Source organism: Pelmatolapia mariae, linkage group LG18 (assembly GCF_036321145.2).
Source record: "Pelmatolapia mariae isolate MD_Pm_ZW linkage group LG18, Pm_UMD_F_2, whole genome shotgun sequence".
Lineage (NCBI taxonomy): Eukaryota > Metazoa > Chordata > Actinopteri > Cichliformes > Cichlidae > Pelmatolapia > Pelmatolapia mariae.
The window spans coordinates 11,806,122-11,832,703 of record NC_086243.1 but is presented as its reverse complement, the minus strand read 5'-3'; the positions used below and the strand labels follow the sequence as shown (position 1 = coordinate 11,832,703).

The 26,582-nt window shown below is 41.7% G+C and overlaps 2 protein-coding genes across 3 annotated transcripts; one reads left to right on the top strand and one right to left on the bottom strand.

The window, feature by feature from the left end:
* The first annotated feature begins 1,083 nt into the window (after positions 1 to 1,083).
* Positions 1,084 to 17,562, top strand: LOC134616312 (uncharacterized). Its single transcript, XM_063461098.1, has 14 exons — positions 1,084 to 1,418; positions 2,131 to 3,303; positions 4,536 to 4,714; positions 4,799 to 4,970; positions 5,043 to 5,093; positions 5,400 to 5,512; positions 8,621 to 9,170; positions 9,782 to 9,985; positions 10,107 to 10,268; positions 14,163 to 14,317; positions 14,532 to 14,789; positions 15,461 to 15,632; positions 15,788 to 15,829; positions 17,240 to 17,562. The coding sequence occupies exons 2-14, from the start codon at positions 2,206 to 2,208 to the stop codon at positions 17,339 to 17,341; spliced, it is 3,258 nt and encodes a 1,085-aa protein (XP_063317168.1). The 5' UTR covers positions 1,084 to 1,418; positions 2,131 to 2,205; the 3' UTR covers positions 17,342 to 17,562.
* Positions 17,563 to 17,750: 188 nt separating this feature from the next.
* nr2f6a (nuclear receptor subfamily 2, group F, member 6a) lies at positions 17,751 to 26,372 on the bottom strand. 2 transcript variants are annotated; one of them, XM_063461099.1, is made up of 6 exons: positions 25,533 to 26,372; positions 24,424 to 25,216; positions 22,981 to 23,075; positions 21,299 to 21,630; positions 20,881 to 21,127; positions 17,751 to 20,183 (listed from the first exon to the last, which is right to left on the bottom strand). In XM_063461099.1, the coding sequence occupies exons 2-6, from the start codon at positions 24,690 to 24,692 to the stop codon at positions 19,909 to 19,911; spliced, it is 1,218 nt and encodes a 405-aa protein (XP_063317169.1). In that variant the 5' UTR covers positions 24,693 to 25,216; positions 25,533 to 26,372; the 3' UTR covers positions 17,751 to 19,908. The 2 variants fall into 2 exon arrangements, with proteins under 2 accessions (XP_063317169.1, XP_063317170.1); XM_063461100.1 differs by having other exon boundaries at positions 21,299 to 21,627.
* Between the last annotated feature and the right edge of the window lie 210 nt (positions 26,373 to 26,582).

Here is a 26,582-nt window from a genome sequence, read left to right as displayed (position 1 = left end):
CTTATATTTAGATCAGTAAAATTCTGCCTGAGTGTGAGGCATGTACCTTTTTCAGTTTCCAAACCGAGAGGCACTGTACTAAGCTAGCAGTATTATCTCATATAATAATATATTTAAACATGCTTTTGCATTGTCCTCCAAATAATCAGCAGTTGAGTAGGTGCCTGTGTTGCAGCAGTGGACAACTATGGTAATCCCAAATGAGGTTTAGCCCCACGCCCAGGGCTACCAGAGGTCCGCCAACTCCCTATTCACTTGATAGAGTTGTTCAAATTATAAAATCATTGTACTGTATAGGACATGAGTACTGCATTGTGTGTGCGTGCGTGTTTTCTGTAGGTGGGGAGGGGTGGTGGACTACAGATGTCCTTGCCCCGAGCTTTCTCTACATGAAAATCTGCACTGTTTTGGAACAATCGCTGGCACCAAGAGATGCCACGCTATACAGCAGGAATGATTCCTGGAATCAGCTGTGGAGGGTTAAATGATACATAAAAAAGACATGTATCACAATGTCATTGCTTATGGGAAGTGTTCCAGTAACACTTTAGAGACGTCATCATCAAAGCCTGCAGTTTCATCTACAACTAAATGTATTTCATGAATTTAGCTCAGAGGACATGACTAATCTTAAAACGCAGATTGTAGCCATTATTCACAGGGCCACGTCTGAATACACTCAGTGCAACACTGAAAAGGTAAGTGGGAAAGATAGCCACATTAAATGGGATAAAGAGACAAACCAAACTCAGACCAGGAGAAGCACGGGAGCCTGCTGCCCTCTAGTGCCAAATCCCAGCTCCCAGTCTAACACAAAGTCACAGCTGAGATGAGAATGAATAATTCATAAATGATGGGATGATAAAGCAGTATTATACCGATGCCAGATACGAGATGTAATTGATAATATGGGTCTCTTATCAAACACTTTCTCATCTCTAAAAAGAAAAGTGAAATCTCATGGACAAACTCCTGTTGCTGATAGTCTTAAGTGATATGCGTAATGCTTTAAGAACTGCTGACGTGATGAACTTTTGTGTGTACCCAGGAGTCCCTGATCCAGCATTAATTACTAGATTGTGCACTTTTTTCCCCACTCTTTCAACCTATTTTTATCAGCAAAGTGCCAACATCATGCACTCCATGAATGTCAACAGTTTCAGCCACTCTCTCTCCCACAGATTAACCTAGCAGTGCCAGTCAGCGCCAGCGCAGGGGCGGTTCAGGTTTAATGTTTAAGCTTTTAGTACCACCTCTTTTGTCCACACACATTAGCCAATCTCCCTGTGTGTGCTAAACCAGGAGTGAGTCACCCGAGAGATTGAAGAGAGTGAACTGTGTGGGCCTGCTGGACAGTTGTGGCTCAAAAATCCCATGAGAAAGTGCCATCTCTACGTGACCAGAGAGTTGGGGTCAAGGTAAGCTGTTGGATTTGACATTTGAAAAACAAAGGTAGGTGTCCCGTTTTTTAAAATTCAGCGATAGTATCACGACAGTAGTGAAGTACACGGAGCCGCAGCATTGTGTGAGTCACAACTCACACAAGTCCTCTGTAATTAGCAAAGCCCAAGCAGCACCGGAGTCATGTTGGGGTCTTTTTTGGAGTTGTTGTATTCCAGCAGTTTGTGGTGTATGTGTCGTGCTGTTTGACATGGTGTGACTAATGGCTTTCCACAAATTTTGGCCCATGTCATACCAGCCACACTCCACTGCTATTAACTGTACTGCAAACAACACAACTGTCTTTTAGAAATCTTGAATCGAGGCTTTCCTTCATTTTCCATTCAATATAGAGATATTGTGTCACCATATATTTGCAACTGGTTGAGGAGGTCTATGCATAAGATGCCTCACTGTATAAGAATCTGACATTTGTGTTTATCGGGAAGGTTTTTATTTTTAACTATATCCTGTAAATTTTAATTCAGTAGTAGAAACCCACAAATGATTATATATCTATCTGTCTATCTATCTATCTATCTATCTATATATAGATATATACATACACATATATATGTATACATATATGTATGTATACACATATATAGCTTCATTTTTACCCAAATAAACTGATATACAGATGTTTGAATGTTATTTGTAGAATGCTACTATTCTTTCTCTTTCCCACAGCTTCTCTGTGTCTTGCCGTGGTAAAGATTCTGCGATTACGTTTTTTCCAATGAATTCCCAAAATCAGCCCACAGCATGAAATCATTCAAGAAACAAGACCACGAGGGTGTGGTCGGGTCCTCCACCATTAAAGATCCACCAGTTCCTGTATGGGTTACTCACACACCCACACCGGATAATATCACCGATGATGGTGAGGATGATGCGACCTCCACAGGTCGCACATCCAGTTCTCCACCTTATGCTGAGCAAGAGAAGGAAAAAAAAGGAAGCCTGAAAGACAGATTGAAATCCCTCATCCCTCAGTCATGGGGCAAAAAATGGACAAAAGAAAGCGACTCTGAAGCCAGCACAACTGGTATCCAGATCCTACCCAATGGGACCAGAGTGAGCCCCCCTGTAAGCCCCTTGGTGGAGCGTCGGAACTGGAATGAATCTCTGGGAAGCTCCAGTCACAGCTCACATAAGCCTTTGATAAGAGAGAGTCCCACTGACGGTCTCTTGGGTCACGTCCCAGTAGAGGAGTCACTACTGTCCAGCATCCACCCTGCAGAGTATTACGCTGAGAAGGTGGAGGTCTACAAGCAGAAGTACTCTTATTTGAAATCATGGCCGGGATTGCTCAGGCTTCTAGCTGGACTTCAGCTCCTATTTGGAGGAATGGTTTTTGCATGTGTCATTGCTTACATTCAGAAAGACAGTGAATGGTCCAACAGCTACGGACTTTATAATGGTGTATACAACAATGGGATGGGCCTGTCTGGGTACAGCTACAGAGGTCCTATGACTCCATTCATTCTAGCTGTAGCTGGAATCTCATGGATCCTTACTCTGTGTCTCCTGGTGGTGGGAATGACAATGTACTATCGCACTATACTTCTTGACTCCTCGTGGTGGCCCCTGACAGAGGCCTTCATCAACGTGGCCTTGTTCCTGTTCTACATGGCAGCAGGGATAGTTTACCTGAACGACTTGAATCGCGGGGGGCTATGCTACACAACAATAGGTATTAACCCCATTGTCGCGAATCTGTGTCGGGTTGATGGTGGCCAGATGGCAGGAACAGCTTTCATCTTCATCAACATGGCCCTGTATCTAGGAAGCTTCCTGGTATGTCTGAAGATGTGGAGGCATGAAGCTGCACGTAGAGAGAGGCAGTATTTTGAGAACCAGGTACAGATTTTTACTCCTCTGTAAACAAATATGAAATACAAGGTCAGGTCTTCTAAATCTGAAGAATGACTGAAATACATTTCAAAGCTGCATATATGAAGGTATCCTCATGAATACAGTACAGTTGAATTCTCTGTGAAAGGCTAATATAGTGGAAACCCACCTTTAAATTGCTCATCATTACAGTTTTTTCTGTTAAAGTTGGTTAATATTTAGCTCATTTCTTGTGTGGCAGATGAAGTTTGGGCATGACTTTTCTACTTTTGTCATTATTTGGGGTTTTAAATGTCATTTATTAGGCAGAGGTTGTCTGCCTCTCTGTGTTACCCCTGTGACAACTTGGCATCTTGTCTAGGGTGTACGCTGCCTCTCACCTCATGACAGCTAGGATAGACTCCAGGCCCCCCCATGACCCTACATTGAATAATCCATAGAGGGTGGCTGGATTGATAGATATGTATTAGTTCAACAGTCAGGGATGTTATGAATAACAGCAAACATACTGTATGTAACTTTATTGTCAATTTGTCTGCAGCTAATTCCACCAACAGACAAGTCCTTGAAGTGAGGGTGAATTTTAAAGAACAGAGTTGCACCTGCAAATGTAGCTCTCACCTGCATCTTTGGCACAAGGGCAGCTACTTTGTTCCAGTAACAATACTGATAATGACAAAATAACATCAGCACTGCTCCCATGACCATATCATTTCCCCACTGGCAGATAAACAGGTCTAAGAGGGCTGCCTGGTCTGTGATGTTGCAGGTTTGATAGAGCTAAATAGAAATATCAGATACACAGATGATTGGGGGTTTAGCAAAATATATCCCATGAGTAACCCACAGCAAATATTTGAAGCATAAAACAAGAATGAAGCAAATTAGTTTTCAATGTATGGCTGTTCCAGCTGTTGATAACAACATCTGGGCCACTGTAGGCTAACAAAACAACCATATTACTGTGAGTGCAGATCGCCACATAACCTGTGCAGTAAACATGTCTCTATAGTCTTCTGTAATGGTGTGTTGGGATAATATGTATAGTTGATGTCAAATAAGAAAGGATGAGAAGCCAGATGTGAACATAATTGTTCCATTAAAGAAATGCAGCTTTATTTTTCAAAATAAATGCCTTCATATAATGATGGCACATGCCAGTAAAGTGTTGTGAACATCATGTTCATTTGTTTTGTATTTGCCAAATGATGTTTTTCTTTTACCTTCAGCCTCAGGAGGAGTTTCAACAGTCCATCCCACTCAAACCGGTAACAACAAAACGCATATCATTCAGGGATGATAAAGCTGATAAAGCGCTGAGTAAAGATTATAACAATCGGGATAATGTCCTACATGAAGTCCAAAAGAATCCAGTCAACCTGAACCCCAAAGTGCACATCATTGCTGACTACATCATGTAAGTTAGCATTTATATGTTGAATCAAACCATTAGTTCGAAAAATACAGAGAATCAGTTTTACTGTGTGTCTCCTTTCTGTAGCAAGTATCCAGAGATCAGCTGTGTGGAGGAAAGGGAAAAGTACAAAGCAGTTTTCAATGATCAGTATCAGGAATACAAAGACCTTCACAGAGACATCACTGCTACTCTGAGTAAGTTCAGAGAGCTGGATCTCATGATGAAACGACTCCCCAGGGAGACAACTAGCAAAGAGGTGAGATTCATACCGACCTCCCATCGGTTTTCCTTTTTTATATGGGAATTAATTACTTTGTTATTCATATAGGACCAACGCAGGATTCAAAGTATTGTAAAGAAGTATCACCAGAAAAGGAATGTAAGTCACAATTTTTTTTTTTTTTACCTTTTTTTCCATGTTTTTTTAATGACAGTATAATCCGCGATTTCTACAGCTGCTCACTCTGAAATCAATTGTAGCAATTTTCAAATTTAACCATAGAGGTATTAGAGTTCTGTGTTCTGCCCAGGTAATAGTAGCTTTTATTCGATAATTGTCTACTGATGCAAATAATTCTGAAAAATCATGTTTAACACAGATCAATTACAGAATGAATCAGTAAGAAAGGTTGGAAATAGAGTTTTCAGCCATTAATCAGCAGACTGTTGTGTGCATGTTTTGCAGGACCCTACTTTCCTAGAGAAAAAGGAACGCTGTGACTACTTGAAAGCCAAATTGAGCCACATTAAAAACAGAATCCGTGATTATGACCAGGAGACCATGGCAGATGGTCAGACATGAAGAAGATCAGAAACAAGTGTCCACAGCAACTGATGAACTGATGAAATAAAAACACTTTTTAAAATCTCTGTTTCTGTTTTCAGTGACAGACAACATTCTTCCTTCTGGACAAAACTGATTGTTGCACATCATTGTATTTTCATGTAAAATTAGATCAATATTTACACAAATTCTGGTTTGTGACATGATTATATTACTTGGGCTACAACATTATAAGAGATGCTTCTTCTGTAGAACTTTGACTTGACGGTTTTGTGTTTCTAAACACTTTCTTGTCATTTCTGTGAAGGCCGAGCAATGTTCAAATGCTTGATGTAGAAATAAAATAAAGTTAAAGGATTGTTATATATCTTTCTGTAATATTTTTTTTACAACTATATTAATTTTATGCTGTTATTTCTTTACTTTTCACTTTTCTTCTTTGGGCATCACAGCGAAAGCAAGTTCTCAGTTCTCAGTTAAAAAACTGCAGGTGCCAAATTAACAGAACTTGGAAACTGGCAATAATTTTTAATCTAATGATTTTAATATATTTTGGAGATTTAGTTTCTCCAAAATATATTAAATAGGAGAATGCAACAAAATTTCTCCAAAATGTATTGTAAAGTAACTCGGCTCAGAAATATTCTTCTTCTTCTCAGTAGACTCTGCCACAGGCACTCATAGAATACACAATGTAGAGATATTATCTATGAAATCAGCGGCTGTGGTATTTCTATTAAAACAACAACAACAACAAGAACAACAAACCAAACAACAAACAATACCACCTTTTGATCCTTTCTCTTGTCATATACACCCATTAGAACAGATTTATAGTCACTGGTCATGTTATTAGTTACACAAGTTATTAGTTGTACCAGACTCAACTACTTTGGACTTAAGGCCTGCCTTAATAGTTAATTAGCATAGATTCAACAAGGTGCTTGAAACATTCCTCTGACATTTTGGTCCATATTGACATGATACCATCACATATTTGCTGCAGATTTGGAAGCTGCACATCCGTGATGTTACTCTCCACATCCCAAAGCTGCTCTGCTGGATTGAGATCAGGTGACTGTAGAGGCCATTTGAGTATAGCGAACTTAATGCCATGTTCAAGAAATCGGTTTGAGATGATTTGAGTTTTGTGTTATGCTGCTGGAAGCAGCCATCAGAAGATGGGTACACTGTGGTCATAAACGGATGGACATGGTCAGCAACAATACTCAGGCAGGCAGTAAGGTAGTAAATCGAGACTCATCAAACCAGGCAGAGATTTTCCAGTCTTCTTTTGTCCAGTTTTGGTGAGCCTGTGTGAATTGTAGCGTCAGTTTCCTGTTTTTAGCTGACAGCAGTGGCGCCGGGTGTGGTCTTCTGCTGCTGTAACCAATCACTTTCAAGGTTTTGATATGTTGTGCATTCAAATATACTCTTTTGCATACCTTGCTTCTAATGAGTGGTTATTTAAATTACCATTCCTTTCCTGTCAGCTCCAAACACTCTGGTAATTCTCCTCTGACCTATGACATCAATAAGGTATTTCACCCAGAGAACTGCGGCTCACTGGATATTTTCTCCTTTTCAGACCACTCTCTAGAGTGAATCCTAGAGATGATCGTGTGAGAAACTCCCAGCAGATCAGCAGTGTCTGAAATACTTAGATCAGCCTGTCTGGCAAAAGCAGTTATGCACTTATTGTTATGATTTTGTAGTTAAGTATCACTCTGCATTGTATAAAGTATGAATCATAGATCACATGAATTGTACTTTTTACAGTTATATTAGAATTTATTAAAAGATTTGTCAAAAAGGTTTCGGTCTAATGCGTGGACTGGGCTGAATATCAGTAGGTAGGTTATACTTCGGTTGGAGGTTGTAAACTTTAATTTGAATGTAGCAGGAGCCTGGGTATAAACTGTCACGAGCACGTGGGTGAAGCAGGTCGTTAGCGGGTGAACGGTGCCCCTGCTGAGACGCTAGGCAGCTCCGGAGGGTGTGGGTGAAGCTTTCGAAACTTTCATTGTTTTGTTAGGAGAAAAAAAATCCATCCAGTAAAATAAAGGCGAAGTTAACGATCGTTGATGGGATATAAAGCGGACGGTGTGGTGGTGGACAGGAGTCATGAACGACGCGGTTTAAGCACAGCTGAACCTGGACCGGTGTAAAGTTTTCCACGGTGCTTGGGTAAGTTGCGTAACTCATATGTCCCTGTTGATTCCTCTCTGAAGTTTTTTACATTTAAAGAGAATTTTTTTAATTATTATTGACCGTTTAACCTCGCTGATGATGCTGATTGATTGATTGATTAAAAGAAAACCTCCGAGCATTAACAATGGAGTTTAAAACATTTTACCACCAAGTAAAATGCTCATATTTTAAACACGTTATGACAGTGGACAGAAGTGTTTTTTCTGGGCTGAAGTGGAATGAACCTCTTTTAATGTAGAGATGTTCAGTTATGCGCAATTAGCACACAGCTGCAGTAACAGAGGAGTACATGAGTTTGTTATTTCACGGGTTTAAATCAAACAGAAAACGTTAAATTTGGGGGGGTTTAAGTTGTATCTTCACCCCTCCCTAAGTGGTGCTGACAATCAGCAGGTGCGCACAGGTAACATGCAGAACAGGGGCTATGTCTGTGGCTCTCCACTGCTGAAAACAGCACGCATGGCTGCTCCGGCTCACCTCTTATCTGCTGTGTGTCTGAATAATTGAAGCGTGCTGGGTTTGAGCTCATTGGAGTGATGAAGTGTGGGTCAGCTACACTAGAAAGGGTTCAGGGACGGGCTGAGGTGAGAGTGCTGCATGCTGGTGAGCTGAAAAGGTGCTTATAACTAAAACGTAGCTATACTTAATTAGGGCTTAAAGGGACAGGGAAAATGCGTTGGAAGTGAATTCATCTTTTAGATTTTGAAAGTCATTTTACTCATCAAAGCATCCCACCGAAGAATTTACACTATAAAAAACTGAATTCAAATACTTAGCGTAATAAAATCTGCTATTAAATGCATTATGTTATAGTGTTGATATCTATATAGGCTCAAGGCATTTACCCTTGCATTAATCTTGTCTCATTTTCACCCCTCTTCCAGGTGAAATTGGAGCATTATCCACTAAACTATGTATGAGCCTCGGTACTATGATAGCCCCCCTGTGTACAGCCCACCCTACAGCACTACCTCCCACAGCTTGTATCCCCCAAGGAGTGTCCAATCCCCTCGGAGCCAGAATGTCCCCTATACCTACGATGTCCCACCAGAGTCTTACTACATGGAGGGGAAGCCTCAACACTTCTACCGCTGGTTCTCACCTCCTGGTTTTGTCAAGACCTTCCAAGGAGCCACGGTGCTCATGTGTTTCCTCATCTTCGCCTTAGTAGCGTCAACTTTGGTGTGGGACATGAACAGATTTGGGTATGGGGGATATGGTGTTGTTGATACTGGAAGTGTTGGAGGGTTGGGGTCAGGATATTACGGAGGTAGCTACGGCTATGGCGGCTCCTACATGACGCCTCAGTCTGCCAAGGCAGCGATGATTTCTATGGGCGCAATCAACTTCCTGGTGTCACTGGGGTTCTTGGTGGCGAGTTTCTCACGGTCACGGAGCATACGGACATGCAGGTTTTACCTCACTGTGTTCATCTGTGATATCAGCTTAGCTGTCCTTCAGGTGAGTCTGTCTCACCCAACAAACAAAGCAAGTCACAAATATATTCAGTTGTTCATTTTCATCAAATCACTTCGATCAGCACTCATTACCCATCCATTCATCCATCCATCCATTCTTCTTCTGCTTTTCAAAAGCAGTTGTCCTAACAGGATACACCCTGGACAGGTCACCAGTCTATCGCAGGGACAGCATATGAGAAACAGACAACCATTTAATTGACTTGCACACCATCGGCTAGATTAAAATCACCAACTAACCTAACACGCTGCATATCTTTGAATAGTAGGAAGAAGCCAGAGTAGCCAAAGAGAACCCGCACAGATACAGGATAACATGCTAACTCCATGCAGAAGGACCCCACTCAGACGGGGAACACAGTACAGTGGTTCTGTGTTCTCTGTGGGCTTATCAGTGGGATCCCCTTCTGATCAGTCAGTTTTTACCTGAAACTGAATTGCAGCCTTTTATGTTCAGAAATGATGCTAAATTAAATGTTTGAGCCAAATTTTTAGTGTAAGTAGAAACTACATGAGACTTCTGTGTTTTTAATCTGTGGCATTGGCAAATCACTTATTTATTATGATTAAATTTGCTTTCGGTTTGTCGTCTAGGGCATCATTGACATCATCTTTGTTATTGGTGTGAACCCGATGTCTCAGAGCTCGCAGAGCATGCTGTACAACCCCATGCTCATGATGTGTCAGAACATCCAGGGCAGCCCTAGCCTCAGTGGCAGCGTGGGGGCAGGTTTCCCTGGGGGGTTTCCTCTGTACAATCAATACCTGCAGCACTACTGCTACATGGACCCTGAGGAGGTTAGCAGGAAGTATCTATCTATCTATCTATCTATCTATCTATCTATCTATCTATCTATCTATCTATCTATCTATCTATCTATCTATCTATCTATCTATCTATCTATCTATCTATCCTCAGGCAGTGGCGTTTGTGTTGGGTCTTCTGGTGGTGGTGGCTTTATCGTTTTCTGCTTACTTCGCCTACAAAACCCGCAGCAAGATTTGGCGCCATGGAAAAGCTAACATCCATTGGGATGAGGCCGTGGCCAGGCCATCGGAGGGGCAGGATATACAGGACTGGGTGAGTAAAGTCTCATTATTATTTTTGAAACAGCATATAAATGGAGAACTGATGTTTATCAGCTGATGATAAAAAAAAAAGTGAATTAACAAAAGATCTTGACTTATTTTTGTATAACTTCATTTTTTACAGTGACATCACTTCCTAAACAGTCACAATTGCTTTTTTTCAGATACCAGCACCAATGAATTCCCAGCATTTATATAAACAAACTGTTGAGGTTTTCATGCATTGACAGTGAAAAATGAGTGTCACAAACTCACAATACCTGTCGATGTTGATTCAAAGAATACTGGTGTTTATCCTTGACACTCCCAGGTTTCACTCTGACTGATGATTAACCAGACTAGTGATAACAGGCACATAGAAACCATTTAACAATGACAGTCAGGCAGCATTACAAGGTCCAGGTTTTACCTTGTAATGACATGAAACTGATCAGGAGGCTCATAAAGTAACTCACTTTATGGTTAAGAGCCAGGTTTTAAGTTTCACTTTGCACACAGTCTCAGACCGATTCATTTAGAACCAGAAGAATTTGTGGTAAACACATTTTTTTAACTAGTTGTCCCTAAATAAAATTAAGTTGTTTTGTTCCAAACCTCACAGATTTACAACATATGACATAATATATTACACCATACAGCAACAAAGACGGCAATAAATGAACCTCACGTAGCAAAGGTGTCGGCACCTCGTTCAATAATTTTTTAATTGATATTATTCTCCATATAATCAGCCAAAACCCACAGAAACCAGTACAATATCCATCTAAAGAAATAACCCTGAACAGCAGGTTGACTTCTTAGATTTTATCAATGGGATAAGATATGTGCTTTGCTGTGAATATGATGCAGATTACAAACATTATTTCTATGTTGTTTCTGTCACATTTATTTTTGTTTAAATTTAGATTACATAAATTATGACTTAGAAACTAAAAAATCTACTTAAAGCTGAGACAGATAAAAGAGACAGACAGAAATAAAAGCTCTTGACTAACACGCAGCACCACTTTGTTCCATCTGTTTGAATCAAGATTTCACCCACAGAAAAAAAATGTGCTTGATCTATAGTACCAATTTGTACACATTTAATGGTTTTTCATTATTTTTATACATGACAGTATAGTAGAACAGTCCTGAAGACATCAAAAAAATTTAAATAACACAATTACAGTTTATAGTCGTGGTAATTTGGGGCTTTTAATTGACACTCACTCTCACAAACATTTGATTAAATGTCCCTCAGCAAGTTGCCCATCAGCCTGTATGGGAATTAGAGAAAATCCAAAATAAATTCAAACTCATGCACCCACTTCTTGTTTTGTTAAAGCCATTAAAGATGAATGCTGTATAATTATTTTACCATGCAAAAAGGACAGTTCAAAAAAATAACTAAAAGCCCCAAATTACCATGACATTCAAGCCAGTGATGAGAGCTTGTAAACTTCTGACCTTTACTGAATGTGCGGAGCAAAAAATGTGAACAAAGCATTCCTCAAATAACCTCCTTTGCTTTGATAACAGGTTTGAGCACTGTTCATTCCGACAAGCAACTTCCTTAAGTTATCATAAAAATTGTTTCCAGCAGTCTTGCAGGAGCTGCCAGCTGCGATAAGCATTTCTTGACTGATTTCCGCCCTCTGCATCCCAACCATGATGGGTTTAGGTCAGGCTGTTGGAATAACCATGCCATCTGATGCACAACTCCATCGCTTTGCCACTTGGTCCGCTACAAAGCTCACAAAACGTTGAGGTGCAATTTGGCTCATTGTCATGTCACTAATAAACATCCTCCACAGCACGTTTATTAATGGGAACATACTGCACATACTGTCCAATCTGCCTTCTTTGCATTTCTCAGAGATGCAGGTATGCTTCATCTCAGATTATGACCTCAACAACGATGTGGGGTTTGAGGAATTTAAAGAATTAGTTCTTTTGGGATTTTATTGACGCATGAATCAATGAAAGGACAAGAAAAATTGGTTTGAGAGCTTTTCTCAGAGAGCATCAGCGGTCCAGCATTTACCAGCTATTCCTGCTGCTTTGACGCTATGTGCTCTTTTTATTTCACAGTAGCCTGATGCGACTTTTAGCAGCGATTAATCTATTAGAGTAGCCATGTGACATGAACATATCAGGTCCACCATGACTCATTAGGGCAAGGGAAGCAACGTATTCAGTAAGTTCAGTGAAGTCTTGGCCTACATTCTTCCTATCAGCGCAAAGCATGTACCAACTTTCTTCATCAAGAGGCAGGCCCTATTCTGGGGCACTCTTGTATCGCACTGAAGATGCTTGCCTTGCAGGGAGGCATATATAATGTATGTGGCATGTATAATGAATAAAAAGGGTTGAGTTGCCTCTGTGTTGCTGTGTGAATCCCTACAGAGTGTGGTGGCACTAAATGATTCAGTCTGTGAAGGGGCTGCTACACACTGCTGCAGATTAGACTCCTGGCTAAGACGTAATTTCCCCCGGTTTTGTGCTACATGACTGGAAAAGGGAGATAATTGAGGGAATATAGGAAAAGTAGATTAAAAGAAAATGCGTTATGATATCTGAAAACTGTGCGTTGCTTATGTTGAATTAAAAAAAAAACGTAATTAATGGGGGATTTTTTTTTATCAGCATCAGGAGTTACCCCAGAGTCGAACAGATGACAAGACCTCCTCCAAAGGAAAAATATCTCAAGGTTACAGAGAGATTTTATTGTGATGTGTGTTTACATAATGTCGCAGACCTTATTGCTTACAAATTACCATAACAGTGAGTCAAAGCAATCATTAAAGACAGCTTTTCTGGGTAAATTTCTAAATTCTAATAGTTGGCAGCCATTTATAGACAACACAATCAATCATTTAATTAGAAATATCTGCAGATTTAGGTAGTAATCAGAACCATTACTAATAATAATCCTGATGTCTGGATTTAACAATAACAGCTGAATGTGCAACTGTCTGCCGCAGTGGATCAAATTCCTTGTAGCTTTCCTCTAGGTGCTCCCCACCCACACCCCCCCACACCCTCACATTCATAAGATCTATTTCACTGACTGCATTTTTCAAACATCAGCTCGCTAGACCTTTATCCTGTTTGACTGCACCCTGTTACAGAAATAGGTCAGACAAGCCTTCATTAATGATGCATATGACAGTGGATCAAATGAGGCGTAATGCAGTTCCAGTGTCTGATATTCTCCGTATCCTATAAGGATGTTTTCTTTTGACAGTGGTTGCAGCATCTGTTACACTGTAGGTGTTAAAATATCTGTCTGATAAACACATGCGACTCTTCGCCGCAGTCTCAGCCTTTTCAGCGCGCTGCTGATGATATTGATGTTCACACGCTCTCACACTGTTAACGCTCTGGTAGAATGCATCTCACATCAGATGGAACCGGGAAATTGTATTGTGCGCGTGTGTCCTTCGAATGAATCACCTCTGTTAGCTGCTGAAAGAAATGAAGAGATTATTTTAGGTGAGGGGGAGCTCATCCTGAAAACCTGGAGGAGTGCTTCTCTCTCTCTTTAATGGCTGAATGGATATGAGAGCTGTCACACAGTCATGCTGAGGCCAAGGCTAGCGTTTGTGTCTGCCCTTGTATCAGTCTGGCTACATGTGAACGCGTCTGGCAGGGACATGCCGACTTTCAGCCAAGTGTTTCTGAGCAGTTTGGAGAACCCTCCAGTTCTGCACTTCTCCACTTAGGCGACAGAGTCAGTCGAAGGATTTCTTTCCGGCTTAAAAAAAATACATCTCACAACACAATCGTGTTAAATATGGCGTTATCTCAGAAAATACCAAGATAAAGACTTCAGGTCATTCAAACCAGAGGTCCTGAAAGTAAATAAGGAGATTATGATTTGACTGTCCGGATGTTGTCTTAGGTGAATCATGTTGGAGAAGTGCGCAGCACCCAGCAGGCACCCACTGTTGTTGTGTCAGAGAGAGCGGCGCCAGACCTGAGGGAGGAGAACAGCGCGGTCTCCTATGGCAATGGAGCAGTCAGCATCCACAGTGAGGGAAATTACAAAACCAACAGGTGGGTGATGTTTGCAGCAAATGAGTCTGTGACGCACAGATTCTCCAGTGTGGCCTGTGTTCAAATAATAGGTCACATTACAAAAACACACACACATGTTTGGCTTCAAATCCAAACAAGTATGAAATAAAAAAAAGCAAAAAGAGACACATTTTCGTCACAGTGTCAAACATATAAGTTATGTTTCCCTGTTCCTGATCTTGATTTTCCACAGTTTCTCTGCAAACAAGAGCAAGACACATGGTGCTGAGCCTTTGTACCAAAACTGCAGGGCCATAGTTTGTCCCAGCAGCTCTTCAGATGAGAGTGACAGCATCAGGCCTCCACCTTATTACGTGAAGAAGGAACGGAAAAAGGACAGAGAGCCAATGCCTGCTGCTCAGGTGATGATCGAGTCGCAGTATGAAACTGGTTACACCACGGGAGACACTGGCAACGGGCTGGACCGGGACCGCACAGATTACCTCTACAGGTATGTCCTGAGGTTGCTGCCACGTAATGCTGCAACCTCAGAGAGTTCAGCATGTGAGAAAGTATTTAGTCAAGGCAAAAGAAGCTTCAGTGGTGTTCAGAGTAGTTTAAATAATAAATACAAAATATAGTCTTGAACCTGAAATTATAAAAACTACACATCTCTTTATTTAACAAGAAAAATATGTTTTTACTCATATAATGTTAAAAATATGCATTACATCTAAATGAAGAGTCTACGTGCTGGTTTAGATGCATTTCCTTCCTTTTAACAATCTCTTAATTTTTTTTATGAAGGAATGGAATTAAATTAAAAAATGCTGAATATCACTGCAGATGTTGACTAAGCAAGAAAAATTAGCACTAGTATCAGTTTTTAAAAATCCCCTTTGGTTATACCCACAATTAAGTAAAGATCATACCCTGAGGAGAAACAATTATCTAATCAGTCACATCTTTAATAAAGAAATGACACAGTATTTATAATATTTTAGAGTAAAATACAGCAATATCAGAAAGAAGTGGTCAGGATCACAGTTGCCTCTAAGGGAGTTCAGCTAATTTAATACTGGTGGAGATACTAATGAAAAGCTCCCCTTTGTATCTGCCATTGCCCCAATAACCGTTTTAATGTAACAATGATTTCATGTCTTGGTATTAACGCTGTTCCAGGCTGTACCCAGAGATAACTTCAGATGAGCAGCGCAGAAAATACAAGAAGGATTTTGACTCAGATCTGTCTCGCTATAAGATCCTCTGCAGCGAGCTGGATGACATCAGCGACAAGATGCACAAGCTGAGCCGAGAGTTGGACGCACTGGAAGAAGACTCCATGAAGTACCAGGTAGAGGAAAAACAGGAATAAGGTGCAGAGAGTGGAAAAGCTAAGGTGGAGGGCCAAGAGAATATATCAGCCAGTCATGGCTGTTGCTTTTGTATTTAAGTATTTGACATTTCCCAGCATAAAGTCAGCAAAACCTTCCTTTTTTCTTTTTTTAGGGTGTGGCAGATGAGTATAACCGACTGAAATACCTTAAAAGTGTGAGTATAAGAAGATCTGTGATGTCATAATGTAAAGTTTGCAGTTTCTTCACTTTCTAGCTGAGAGAAACTGAGTAAATTAAACATACACTAACCTAAAATCATAGATTGAATATAAAAGATGGATATGCCTGCTGCGTCATTACTCATTGGTTAAATTAAAGATCAGTTGTGAAGCGTCAAACCGAACATTTTTTCCAACGTCATCTTAGCGTTTTGAAATCAATGCAGATGGTGAAAAAGTGGGACACTGCATGCTAGTTGGCTAATGACTTGTTTATCATAAGTTACATGGATCCCCTTGTTGCTCCTTCTTTCTAACTCTGCTGAGGACCATTTCTTTAAAATGACCTTTGTTTTATAATCAGTAGGGCTTGAAGCTGGTGATTAGGCCCATAAAATAGACTATTTTCTGATGTCTTGCAGTAACGGAGCTGAGGGGTATTTTCTAAATTTTTTTCAGTGGTCACGCAAACAGAAAAAATGCAGGATTAGAGTCACCAGGGAAATCGAATAAAAACAAATTTGGCAAGACTTTTTCACTGTAAGTTATACTTCTGTCACCATCTTTGCTTGTCTGAAATCTTCCCACATGCCATTTCATCGTTCTTTGATTTAACAGCCCAATTTGGGGGCTTTGGCTGGACCGTGTTACATCCCCAAATAGGCCTAGATGTAAGGGGAATTACATAATACTAGATGGGGAAACATGAGGAGGCTGTTTGGGTCGGTTTGAAAAGATTTATTGTCAGGTTGTGAATAAAAGGAAGCAGAAGTTCATTTTAGGAAGAGACAAAACCAACACAGCAACCAAAATGCCCCTAATTTGAAATAAAACCCATTGACTGATGAAGCTACTCAAAAGAAAAGTAGACCTACTCCTCGACTCCCTAGCAACCAAAGATAAACAAGAGGAAAAGGGGAATATCAAAAGTATATGGCAACTCTCCCCTACAAGCTCCCTGTGGTCACAATAAATCAGTCGGGTTTAACAAGCAAAAACAAACTAGCTAGGCACATAAGAAACCTACAAAAAAATAAAAATAAAAACTAGCCAAGCTAAGGAAAGGCAACTTTAGTCAACTTCTATAGGCCCTGGAGAGCATGCAGTGGCTGCAGGACTCATACCAGCACCAGTGACATGAAAAGCAGGAACATCAGGAACTAGCAATAGGGAAGGGTGGAACCCAGAGATCAGGACCTGAAAGCAGAATGTGGCCATCTATATACTTTTTAATTTCTTTAAGGGGAGCTATGACATGTTTGCATATATTAGACAAATGTAATTAGCTGTTTTACAGTCCAGATTATAAGATGAACTAGCTATCTCATTCCTGCACTGTAACACTACTACAACTGACAATATTGAGTTTGTTAAATATACACTTGTTTAAATTTTGGTTTTTCTAGACGCCTGAGTATCAAGCAAAGAAGAAGCAGAGTAAGGAACTTCGGCAAAAACTTTTCCACATCAAGCGTCTGGTGAAAATCTACGACCAAGGTTTCTGCTAGTGTACATTATTCATCTGTCCAGAAAGGTGTGCTGACAAGAATTCATCCAGCATTTACTGACTTTTCCTTCACTGGCTGCACAGAACTTCCCAGCTAGTGTCACTAATACTGGTCCTACAGCCAGTGAACCTCATTTCTGTTTTTGACATTAATGTTCGTGAAGCTGTAAGCATACAGCAACTCTGTGTGTGGTTTTAAACTGCATAAGAACACGGCACTGTCATATGTCTGTCATATTTAAGCATGAGATTTCAATTTTAGTTGTAATTTAATTTAAATATATGACAAACTATGTAAGAATACGCTGGTAGACGAGCATAATGTAAATAAAGAAGCAAGTGAAACTTCTCTGTTTTTGTCATACAAAACTACTTTCAACAGCAAACTTGCAGTACATGTTGCAGTGTTTATTTGGCATTCTTCATACAGATGAAATTACAACACATTATTCAAGAAGTTAAAAAAAACATAACAAAAGACACATCGTCATCGTTTGATTCTTTTAATAGCGTTGCCATACACATGAAATTTTAAATCTTAAGAACGCAGTAACACAAAGATAAGAAAACATTAACAATATTTTTCCCCTCCCTCTACGGCATGGTTGTGTGAATTGTAGACTGAGGGAAGAATATGCAAAGAACTTCCAAAATGGCCCAGCGGCAAATCAAGAAGCAGGAGTTGCACCCTTCCTCTCTGGTTTCTTAAATTGCTAACTGCTGAATCGTGCTGAGTTTGGAGTGCGTTTTTCATCATTTCCTTAAAAATACCTAAAATAGTCCTGATTTTGTAAACCTGCCTCTTGAAATACCCATGTGAGGTAAATTCAGGTGGACCAGGGAATCCCATCTTCTTCTAACCCGACAGACAGTCTAATCTTTTGGCATTGAATATCCTGCAAGCGCAGTCTTTTCACCAGATCCTCATCAATTACAACATCATTCACAAACAGCAGAGACACACTCAAGATGCTAAGAGATGAGAGCATGAACAGCTCTACGTCGTATTAGTTGTAATGGCATTCAGCTTCTTTCTTGACATCTCAACAGATGACAGAGGTATTTTCATGTAAATACAGGTAGGAAAAAAAGGAAGAAACATTTAGGAGCTACCATTGAAGGCAAATACTTTAATGTTTAAAAGAAACTTTAATTACATAAAATAAAACAGTATCAACTTAGCAGAGATCCAAAATAACAGTTGAACATGCAGAAAAGACAAAAGCCGGCCTCAATATATATATGTACATATTTCAATACAGTTTTCAGGAAATCGTGATCTCCAGAAGCGTAAACTGGAATTTAACTGGTAGTGTCGATTATTTACTCTTAGAGCTGTTTTTGTCAAGCTAATTCTTATTGTTTTAGAATCGTTTCAAACAACTAAACTCAAGTAGGATTTAGACGTCAGCCTGCCGTTTCTCAGTGCATATGTGAAAAAAGAAAACAAATATATATTTATATATATGTATATATAATAACAATGATGTTTGATCAAAATAACGCTGAACGCACCATATTCAGCGAGTCAAAACTCATATTCAGTAGACGACTGAAAATCAATTTGGGGGATCTAAGACTCGTGTTACATAGGTGTCCCAAATTTGTACTGAAAAACAAGGCAGTTGTCAAAAAGAAGGCGGTTTCTGGTGAACAAAATTTACAGAGGTTTGTGTTTAGGAAATATCAGACTAAAGCATTCTGATGTCTAGTGAGGTATTAGTCCGCTCTCATCTTACTATGCCTTTTTTTTTTTTTTTTTAAATCTTCTTCAACTACACCACCAGTGAGCCCTGTGGATGAATTTAAATGCGCTGTTTACTCGATGGTCAGGCAGTCACAAGTCGGTTCATCTCGTTTTCTGGGTGTAAGGACCATCTCGTAGGATGATATGATAGACTTTGGTGAATTTTCCTTGGTTTTATCTCCTTTCTGCTCCTTTTCAGGAGCTCCTTAGTGTCTTCCTCGTTGTTGAGGTAAGAGTTTCCCTTCAACAGTGAGGCGCACAGATCGATCCATAATAGTGATGATACTGGATCATCCTGTTGTCAGTTATTTGGTTAAAAAGGTCATTGTATCACAAATGGCGAGCCATGGAAAATGAGCCTGGTGTGGGAAACACTGCTCCTCCGATGTTTGTTGGCAGGACAGTTTTGTTCTCTAAATGTATTTGTAGTGGGGTGCTGCTGCCCTCTACATGAAACTGCAGAGTCTTTAGTCACTATGACATGTGGGTGGTGACATGACTGGCTGTGGTGGCCATATCGGAGCCCAGCGTGACGAGCTGGTCTCCGGCCTGGGACCTGGCACCAGAACGACAGCACTGGCAACAAGACAGCTCCAGCTTGGCACTGGCTATGCTATTCTTCTACTCTCTTCTTCTGGAGGCCCATGTGGAGTCTGAGGGCTCGTTCATGAGGGGGAATTGAGCGGTTACAGTACAGTGCATATGATGGCCAGCTGGCGCTGCAGTTTGATAACCACACAGATGGATAGTGATGAGTCAGGAGGTTTCCTGTGGGTCCTTGTCGTCACTATTACCAGACGGAGACCTCGTCTGTCAGGGAGCTACTGTCCTGGGACATACGGCCAGCTGATTGAGTTTCCGGAGAGCTGCATGTCCCGGATCAGCGTCTCAATGGGTGTCTTTCCTATCAGGCGCATGAAAAAGAGCTGGGAGATGAGGCTGGCAGGAACGGCACGCAGGGCGGGCAGGCGCAGGAGGAGGCGGCCGAAGCGCTGAGGCTGACTCGGGTACTGCATCCTCTCGTACTCTGTCAGAGCCACCTGAGCCTTCTCCTGCAGAGACTCCACGTGTACTGGGTCTGTTAGACCACAGGCATCTAAGAGGGAGGAGGGAGGAGGCAGTTACTTAATAGTGTGGGCAGGTTACATAAAGAGTCGTGATGAGCCTAGAGGAAGGATGAAATCCCAGCAAATAATGTAATAAAACCTCCCAGAGGGAAACACGTGAAACCAGAGTGCTTCATCTATGGATGCTCTCAGGCCAAAACATGATTTATAAGCCTCACTTTAAAAAAAGTTTTACTTTAAATAATGATCGCTTTTAGAGGTGACAGTCACTATAAACTATTTCTTTGAGGCAGACACTTATGTAAGACTTAAGTCAGGAAAAGCTCAGGGCTCATGATGATCAATGGTGCTGCTAATTACAAAGCACTTAAAACATTACTGCATTTTCAATGACAAGCCAGGAGATGGTGCCATAGGAGGTAAATTGTTCGATGAATGCCTTGGACTAAGTGGCTTGTTAGTCTTCCAGCAGTTCTTTTTGTTTTTTCTCCATGAAAGAAGAAGAAGACGGACATGAAATCAGTTTCTCTAAACCCTAAAGCCAATTTAAACAGTTAAAGGGTCTTTTTTACAAGATAAAGCTGTTGCATGTTTGCCAGGCACCATCAAACTGTGAGGATTTTTACCATTCTTTTGTTGATCTAGCTGTGCTACAATGACAGCAGGTGAAGTCAACAAGCAAGACTACGTTTTCTGCTCTTACTAGCCACTCGAATCACTAATCACCTGGCGAGAACAGCGCGATGGCCTTGAGACAGCTGTACTCAGCAGAGTCCACCTGTAGCCTGGTCAGCTTGTCCACCTGGTCCTGGAACACTCTCACCTGATCCATGAAGGACACCACGCGCTCCGCAGACATGGGCGAGGAGTGGAAACCAGCTGCAGCCAACAGGGGCGCCATGTGGAGCGGCAGGGCAGACTGCGCTGCGCTGAGGATGAACAGCTCGCTCCAGCTCAGTCTCAGCAGGGCCACCTGAGGATTTAGTAGTGTCTCAATCAGTGACACCCCCCTCAACACTTTAATGTCTACTCAGTTCATTCTGCTTATCTTTTACAGTTCCTGCAATATAATCTGATAAAGAGGGAAGAGTCTTTCAAAATCAAAACTGTATATGTGGCTTTTAATTAGAAATAATCCTCTAACCTGGTCGGACACAGGCAGCTCAGGGAAATAAGGGATGTTCCTCGCCCACTCCACTGTGCTGAAGAGTAACCGCGCAGCCAGTTCACAGATATTATCTATTCCCATAGCGTTATCAGGACCGGCCTGCTGGTTGTACTGGTGTCCATAGCGACTGTTGGGGTAAGGCTCGGCTCTCAGCAGCTGGGAAATAAGTTCAGACACTGGCTGGCCACCACCACTACCTCCATTGTTGTTGTTATAGAACTCGCCGCCTCCAAGGCCACTGGCGCCACCTATGGGTGTGATGGAGGGGCTGAGGCTCGGCTGAGGTGGGATGCGACCGCGTTGAACTGCTGTATTTTGGTTGGGGGACAAAGGGGAGGAGAGGAGAGGAGAGGAGAGGAGAGGAGAGGAGAGGAAAGGGTTTGGAGAAGAAAAGGGCAGAATAGAAAATTGCAATGGACAAGGGGAGGTGATGGAGGGGATTTGGTTGAGAAGACCAAAGAGAAGAAAAGTTAAAACTGAATTCAGCCAGCAGTGCATTTCTGATTACCAGGCCTGACTCAATTAGGAAGCTATTCTCCAGCATTAAAAGCATGCACAATCAAACTCAGCTCAAAGCAGGGCAGAAACCAATAGAGATCTCTCCATTTGGGGATATTAATTCCTGGTATGAGCATCTGCCCTTTTCAAGCGTCCTTGAGCAACATGCCCAATTCACACATACAGTAGGAATGCGGCTCACTAGCTGACTCTGACCTCTGACCTCTCAGTCGAGGTAGTGGAGCAAAGGGAATCTCTCTTTTTCTATAGGGACTCATAATGTGTGTAGTTAGCGTACTTTGTGATCTGTGATTACAAGGAATAAACCAACTGAAGGGACACTGAGGGAGGATGTCTGTGCTTAGAATCTCCTAAATGTTGATGTCAGTTTTAAAAGGCCTAACAAATGTGTTTGTATACAACTATTTATTTATTTGTTTGTTGTTGTGTATCTGTCAGAGTGACATTTACTGATGGCCTCGCCTGATCCTCCACTTAGGGTGAAGTTCCCATATTGGATTCTTCTTGATTGAGCCAACAAGTCAGAGGGTTTCTGTAGCTTCAACCAGAGGCTTAAGCCTCTGGGACGCAGGTGTCTTAGCCCTGTATCCCTCTCACTCACTGTTACGCAGGCACTAGATTAAGCCACTTAGTACATGGCATTGAGCTGACACGCATGGCTTGCTAAGCCATGATATGACCTAGAGAACCATGTGTGGCATTCTCTGAACTACAGAGCACAGAAAAGGCAAGATCACACTAGCAGATAATTACTACTATACTTTAATGGGTTTTTATTCTTTTCAAAAAAGTATCTGATGGAAATAATGAGAAGACTCTGATGCTTAGTGCTGAATGTCACTTATTCCCTCTTTTTTATAGTGTAGTGGTTTACACATTTGCCTAACAAGCGGAAGATCGCTGGTTCTTTGAGGTTTACGTAGGGAACGGTATCCAACATATAAATCAAATACACAGAGCTACCCACTGTGGCGACCCCTTATAAATAGAAGAGCAGCTGAAAGTAGCCTCTTTTATTCATTCAGCTGAACTATTTCCACTATTGTGCAATTACAATCACAGCATTTGCCACAGTGTTTCTTATTCCTGCCAGAGAAAGTGAATGGATGGTAAAATAATTTGGGGAACAGGATAGTTACCTTCTTTGCGCATGCCAACACGGAAGCACTTCTTCAGGCGACAGTACTGGCACTGGTTCCTGTGGTGCTGGTCGATCTGACACTCTCTATTTGATCTGAGAATAAACCCCCCCAAAAAAGTAAATTAATGAATAATAAGTCATTAAATATTTGCCAACTTTACTTGATTGTCTGGAAAAATGAAGTTGGCCTCATGTCATCGCATGTGAGACGGAAAAGAAACAATTCTGCAGCACATGCAGCAGAGCAGCATTACAGATGTGTAAAGTTAATAAACATTTGCCCCACATCACACCTCTTACATACTGCATTTACATGTATTAAAATACATCGACCACACTGTCCTGTAATACAGTTAATAAGCTTTACTGCGGGCATCAGTTTGTGTGACATGTGATCAAAAGCGGCCAAACCTGATGACAAATGTAAGAACAAACCCCATACAGCGAGTGGAAAAGCTGCTCTGCTCTGATGTGCAGCCATTATCTTCCTCTCAAAAAGAACAAACAAAAAACAAAAAATCTGATGAGCATAAAAGCTGTTTGCAGATTAGTGTCAACAGCCTGATGCCAACACTTCCTTTTAACAGAGCTACTCAACATTAATATTGCATTATGAAACTAGATTTTCCACGAGGCTGCGCACAGCATGATGGCGCCCAGAGAGCTGATGGCTACATGGTTCAGTCATATAGCTTAACTGTATGTAGCTGTCTGCTGTGCACAACAGACGCTTTCATTATTATTCAAGTAAAATTGGCTAAAAATGTTATCATGGGCTAAATAAGTCAAATGAACAGCAAATAAATAAATAAATAATTGCAATTAATTAATGGATTCAGATACTTTTTTTGATCAGAAGTGAACAGAAATAATCTGAAGTGAGAATATCTTGGCATGGCAAAGCACGGATTGTTTTTTAGATTGATTAAAAAAAATTGAAAATAATCACTAGTTTCAAAATTGTATTGTATTGTAAATTGTATGGAAATGGCGATCTAGTGAACACATATAATAAATATTAGCTACAAATAATAGCTGATTTGATTAGTAACGTTTCTGTTATTTTTTTGGGAATAATTTAGTCAGAAAAAAACAGATAATAGAGAAAATGTTCTTCCCACATGAAAGCAGTTTGTTTTGTGGCACTTAAAGTAGTACATCCAGTACAACAAGACAAAGAAATGCAGCGAGTCCTCACATTTAGGAAGTGTATATTTGTCAATAATGACACGTCATGTCAATAATAACTATTTTTAAATATTTCATTTAGGCTACAAATTTAAAAAAAAAAGAAAAAAAAACATATGGACGTATTTTTAACGATAACTAGTCTAATTTCCTCTTTCACCTTCCAGTATCCTGTATTAAGCGGGTTTCTCAACACTGTGCGAGCTCAGCCCATCAATAAATCAAAAAATAACAATTACCCACAATGCCTCACCTGCAGGTGTAGCTGAGGTTGCGCCTGACGCTCCTCTTGAAGAAGCTCTTGCAGCCCTCGCAGGTGAACACTCCGTAGTGTTTCCCGCTGGATTTGTCCCCGCACACTACGCAGTCCACCACGCAGGCCTTGTCATCTTCTCCGGCTTCCATGTCGCTGCCTCCCGCCTGGGGAGAGCCGTCTTCCTCCTCCCCCCTCAGGTAGCCCTTGTCCCCCAGCCCGTTAGTGCCCCCATTGGGATCTCCCCAGCCCCCACTCACCATGGCCATCGCTTGGTTACCGAACCACCGCAGAGGAAAATGGGACAGGCAGCCAAGATTTCTGGTTGCTGTCAAGGTAACATAAATATCAAAAAGTCCAGACTGTGTGTGCGTGTGTTTTCCCCCACCTCTCCCTCTCTCAGTTGTTTATGAAGTCTCTGGGTTATTATACCAAAGAACAAAAAGAAAAACAATCCTCGGGGTTGATGGCAGATGTCAATGAGAGGAGGGTTAAAAAAAAGGAGGGGGCTTTAAGCCTTTGAGTAGAAGTGTGTTTGGCAGGAGAACGAAATAAAAACAAGAGCGATCAGTCTCCTCCCACTCCACTATGACCTGGAAACAGTCTCAGTGTGGCAACTTTTAGTTTTGCATGCATGTAGATTTCAGTGTCTTCCTCTGCAATTCTCTCTCGCGCTCTCTCTTTATCCAGCTCGTAGCCCCTGCCTGGTGTTTTCGTCCTCTTCTTCAGACCAGTTCCTGAGATGGTTAAGGGCAACGAGCACTGCCCAGGCAAATAGTCTCAGCCGAGGAACCTTTCACAGGAAACACACATTAAGCGCACACCCTCCAAAATTAGAGCAAAACACAAAATCATTTGCAAGCAAACGGCACGAGGTGCAGAATCCTGTCTCGCGCTGCTCTGCATGCTCTTGTCCTCTCACACACGTACAGCCCTGTCTCTGTAGCAACAGTAATGGCTGAAAAAGGACCTCAGCATAGCTCGCCTCAGCACATGCCTGGAGAGCATTTGACCGCCCCTCTTAAAGTACCCCTAACACTGAATTTGCCCTTGCTAGTAGCAGCTATTCTGTGCATGTAGAGTCCTTTGAGAGAAAATGTCAAGCTTACCTTAGAGCAAACAGTAATGTGGTGTCTGTGGCTCCCCTCGCTGAAAAAGAAATCCTCTCGTCGCTCTAGAGATCTTCCTGAGAAGGCAGGCAACTCTTCTCTCCCTGCTGTAATCCTCTCAGCAGCAGCAGTAGCATTGTGACCCGTGATGGAGACATTTCACACTGAGCAAACCAAGTTAATGTCCACGCAGCAGCTGCAACATTTTCAGGTGGTCACGGCGGTCCTCAGAGCGATGTTGGGGGCAGCTGCAATAGCAGCAGCGGCGGCGACGTGGACTGCCTGCACTCACTTCCAAAATACACACCAGCAGATCCCCGGCACAAGGAAGTGATCTCTCTTCCTTGCTTGTTGTAGCTTGTTGTAGCTTCAGTTGTGACACAAGCCTCTGTGCTTCCTGCTTCCACAGAGAAAACCCAGAAAAACAAGAGAGCGTACACGAGGGTGTCCGTGTGCTCAGCCCTCCATAGTTCCTGTGATCGCTCTCCAGGCGCTTGTGCAGCCTTCTCCCTCCAGCCTTTTGTCAGTGCTTGTCCACCAAGAACTAATGACTTGCGGCCTAGCCCCTGTGTGCTGCTTTTCGCCTCTGTGTGTGTGTGAGAAGCTTTTCCCTATGGCTCAGGCGATCAGAAGGAGGGGGTTGAAGAGATGGGTGCTCCTCTCACCCCTCTGTCTCTCCCTCTCCGGCTTCACAGTCCACAAATCAGATTATGATTCAAGGAAATGGCTGAGCTCGACACACAGACTGAAATTCTCAGCATTTGCTTTTTCCCCCCCACCTTCTGTCTCTCTCTCCTCGACCCTCTTTCCTGTTGTCTGTTTTCCTCCAACGTATTTGTGTGTGTGTCTGTGTGTGTTTGAGAAAGAGAGATCAAGCAAAGCCGGAGAGAGAGAGAGAAGGAGGGAGGGGAGCAGGAGTGTATGCAGAGGGGGAGGGGGCTGTGTGTGTGTGTGTGTGTGTGTGTGTGTGTGTGTGTGTGTGTGTGTGTGTGTGTGTGCGCTCCCAGGGATTTGACACTGCTATTCAAGCCCTGTGGTTACCATGGTGCT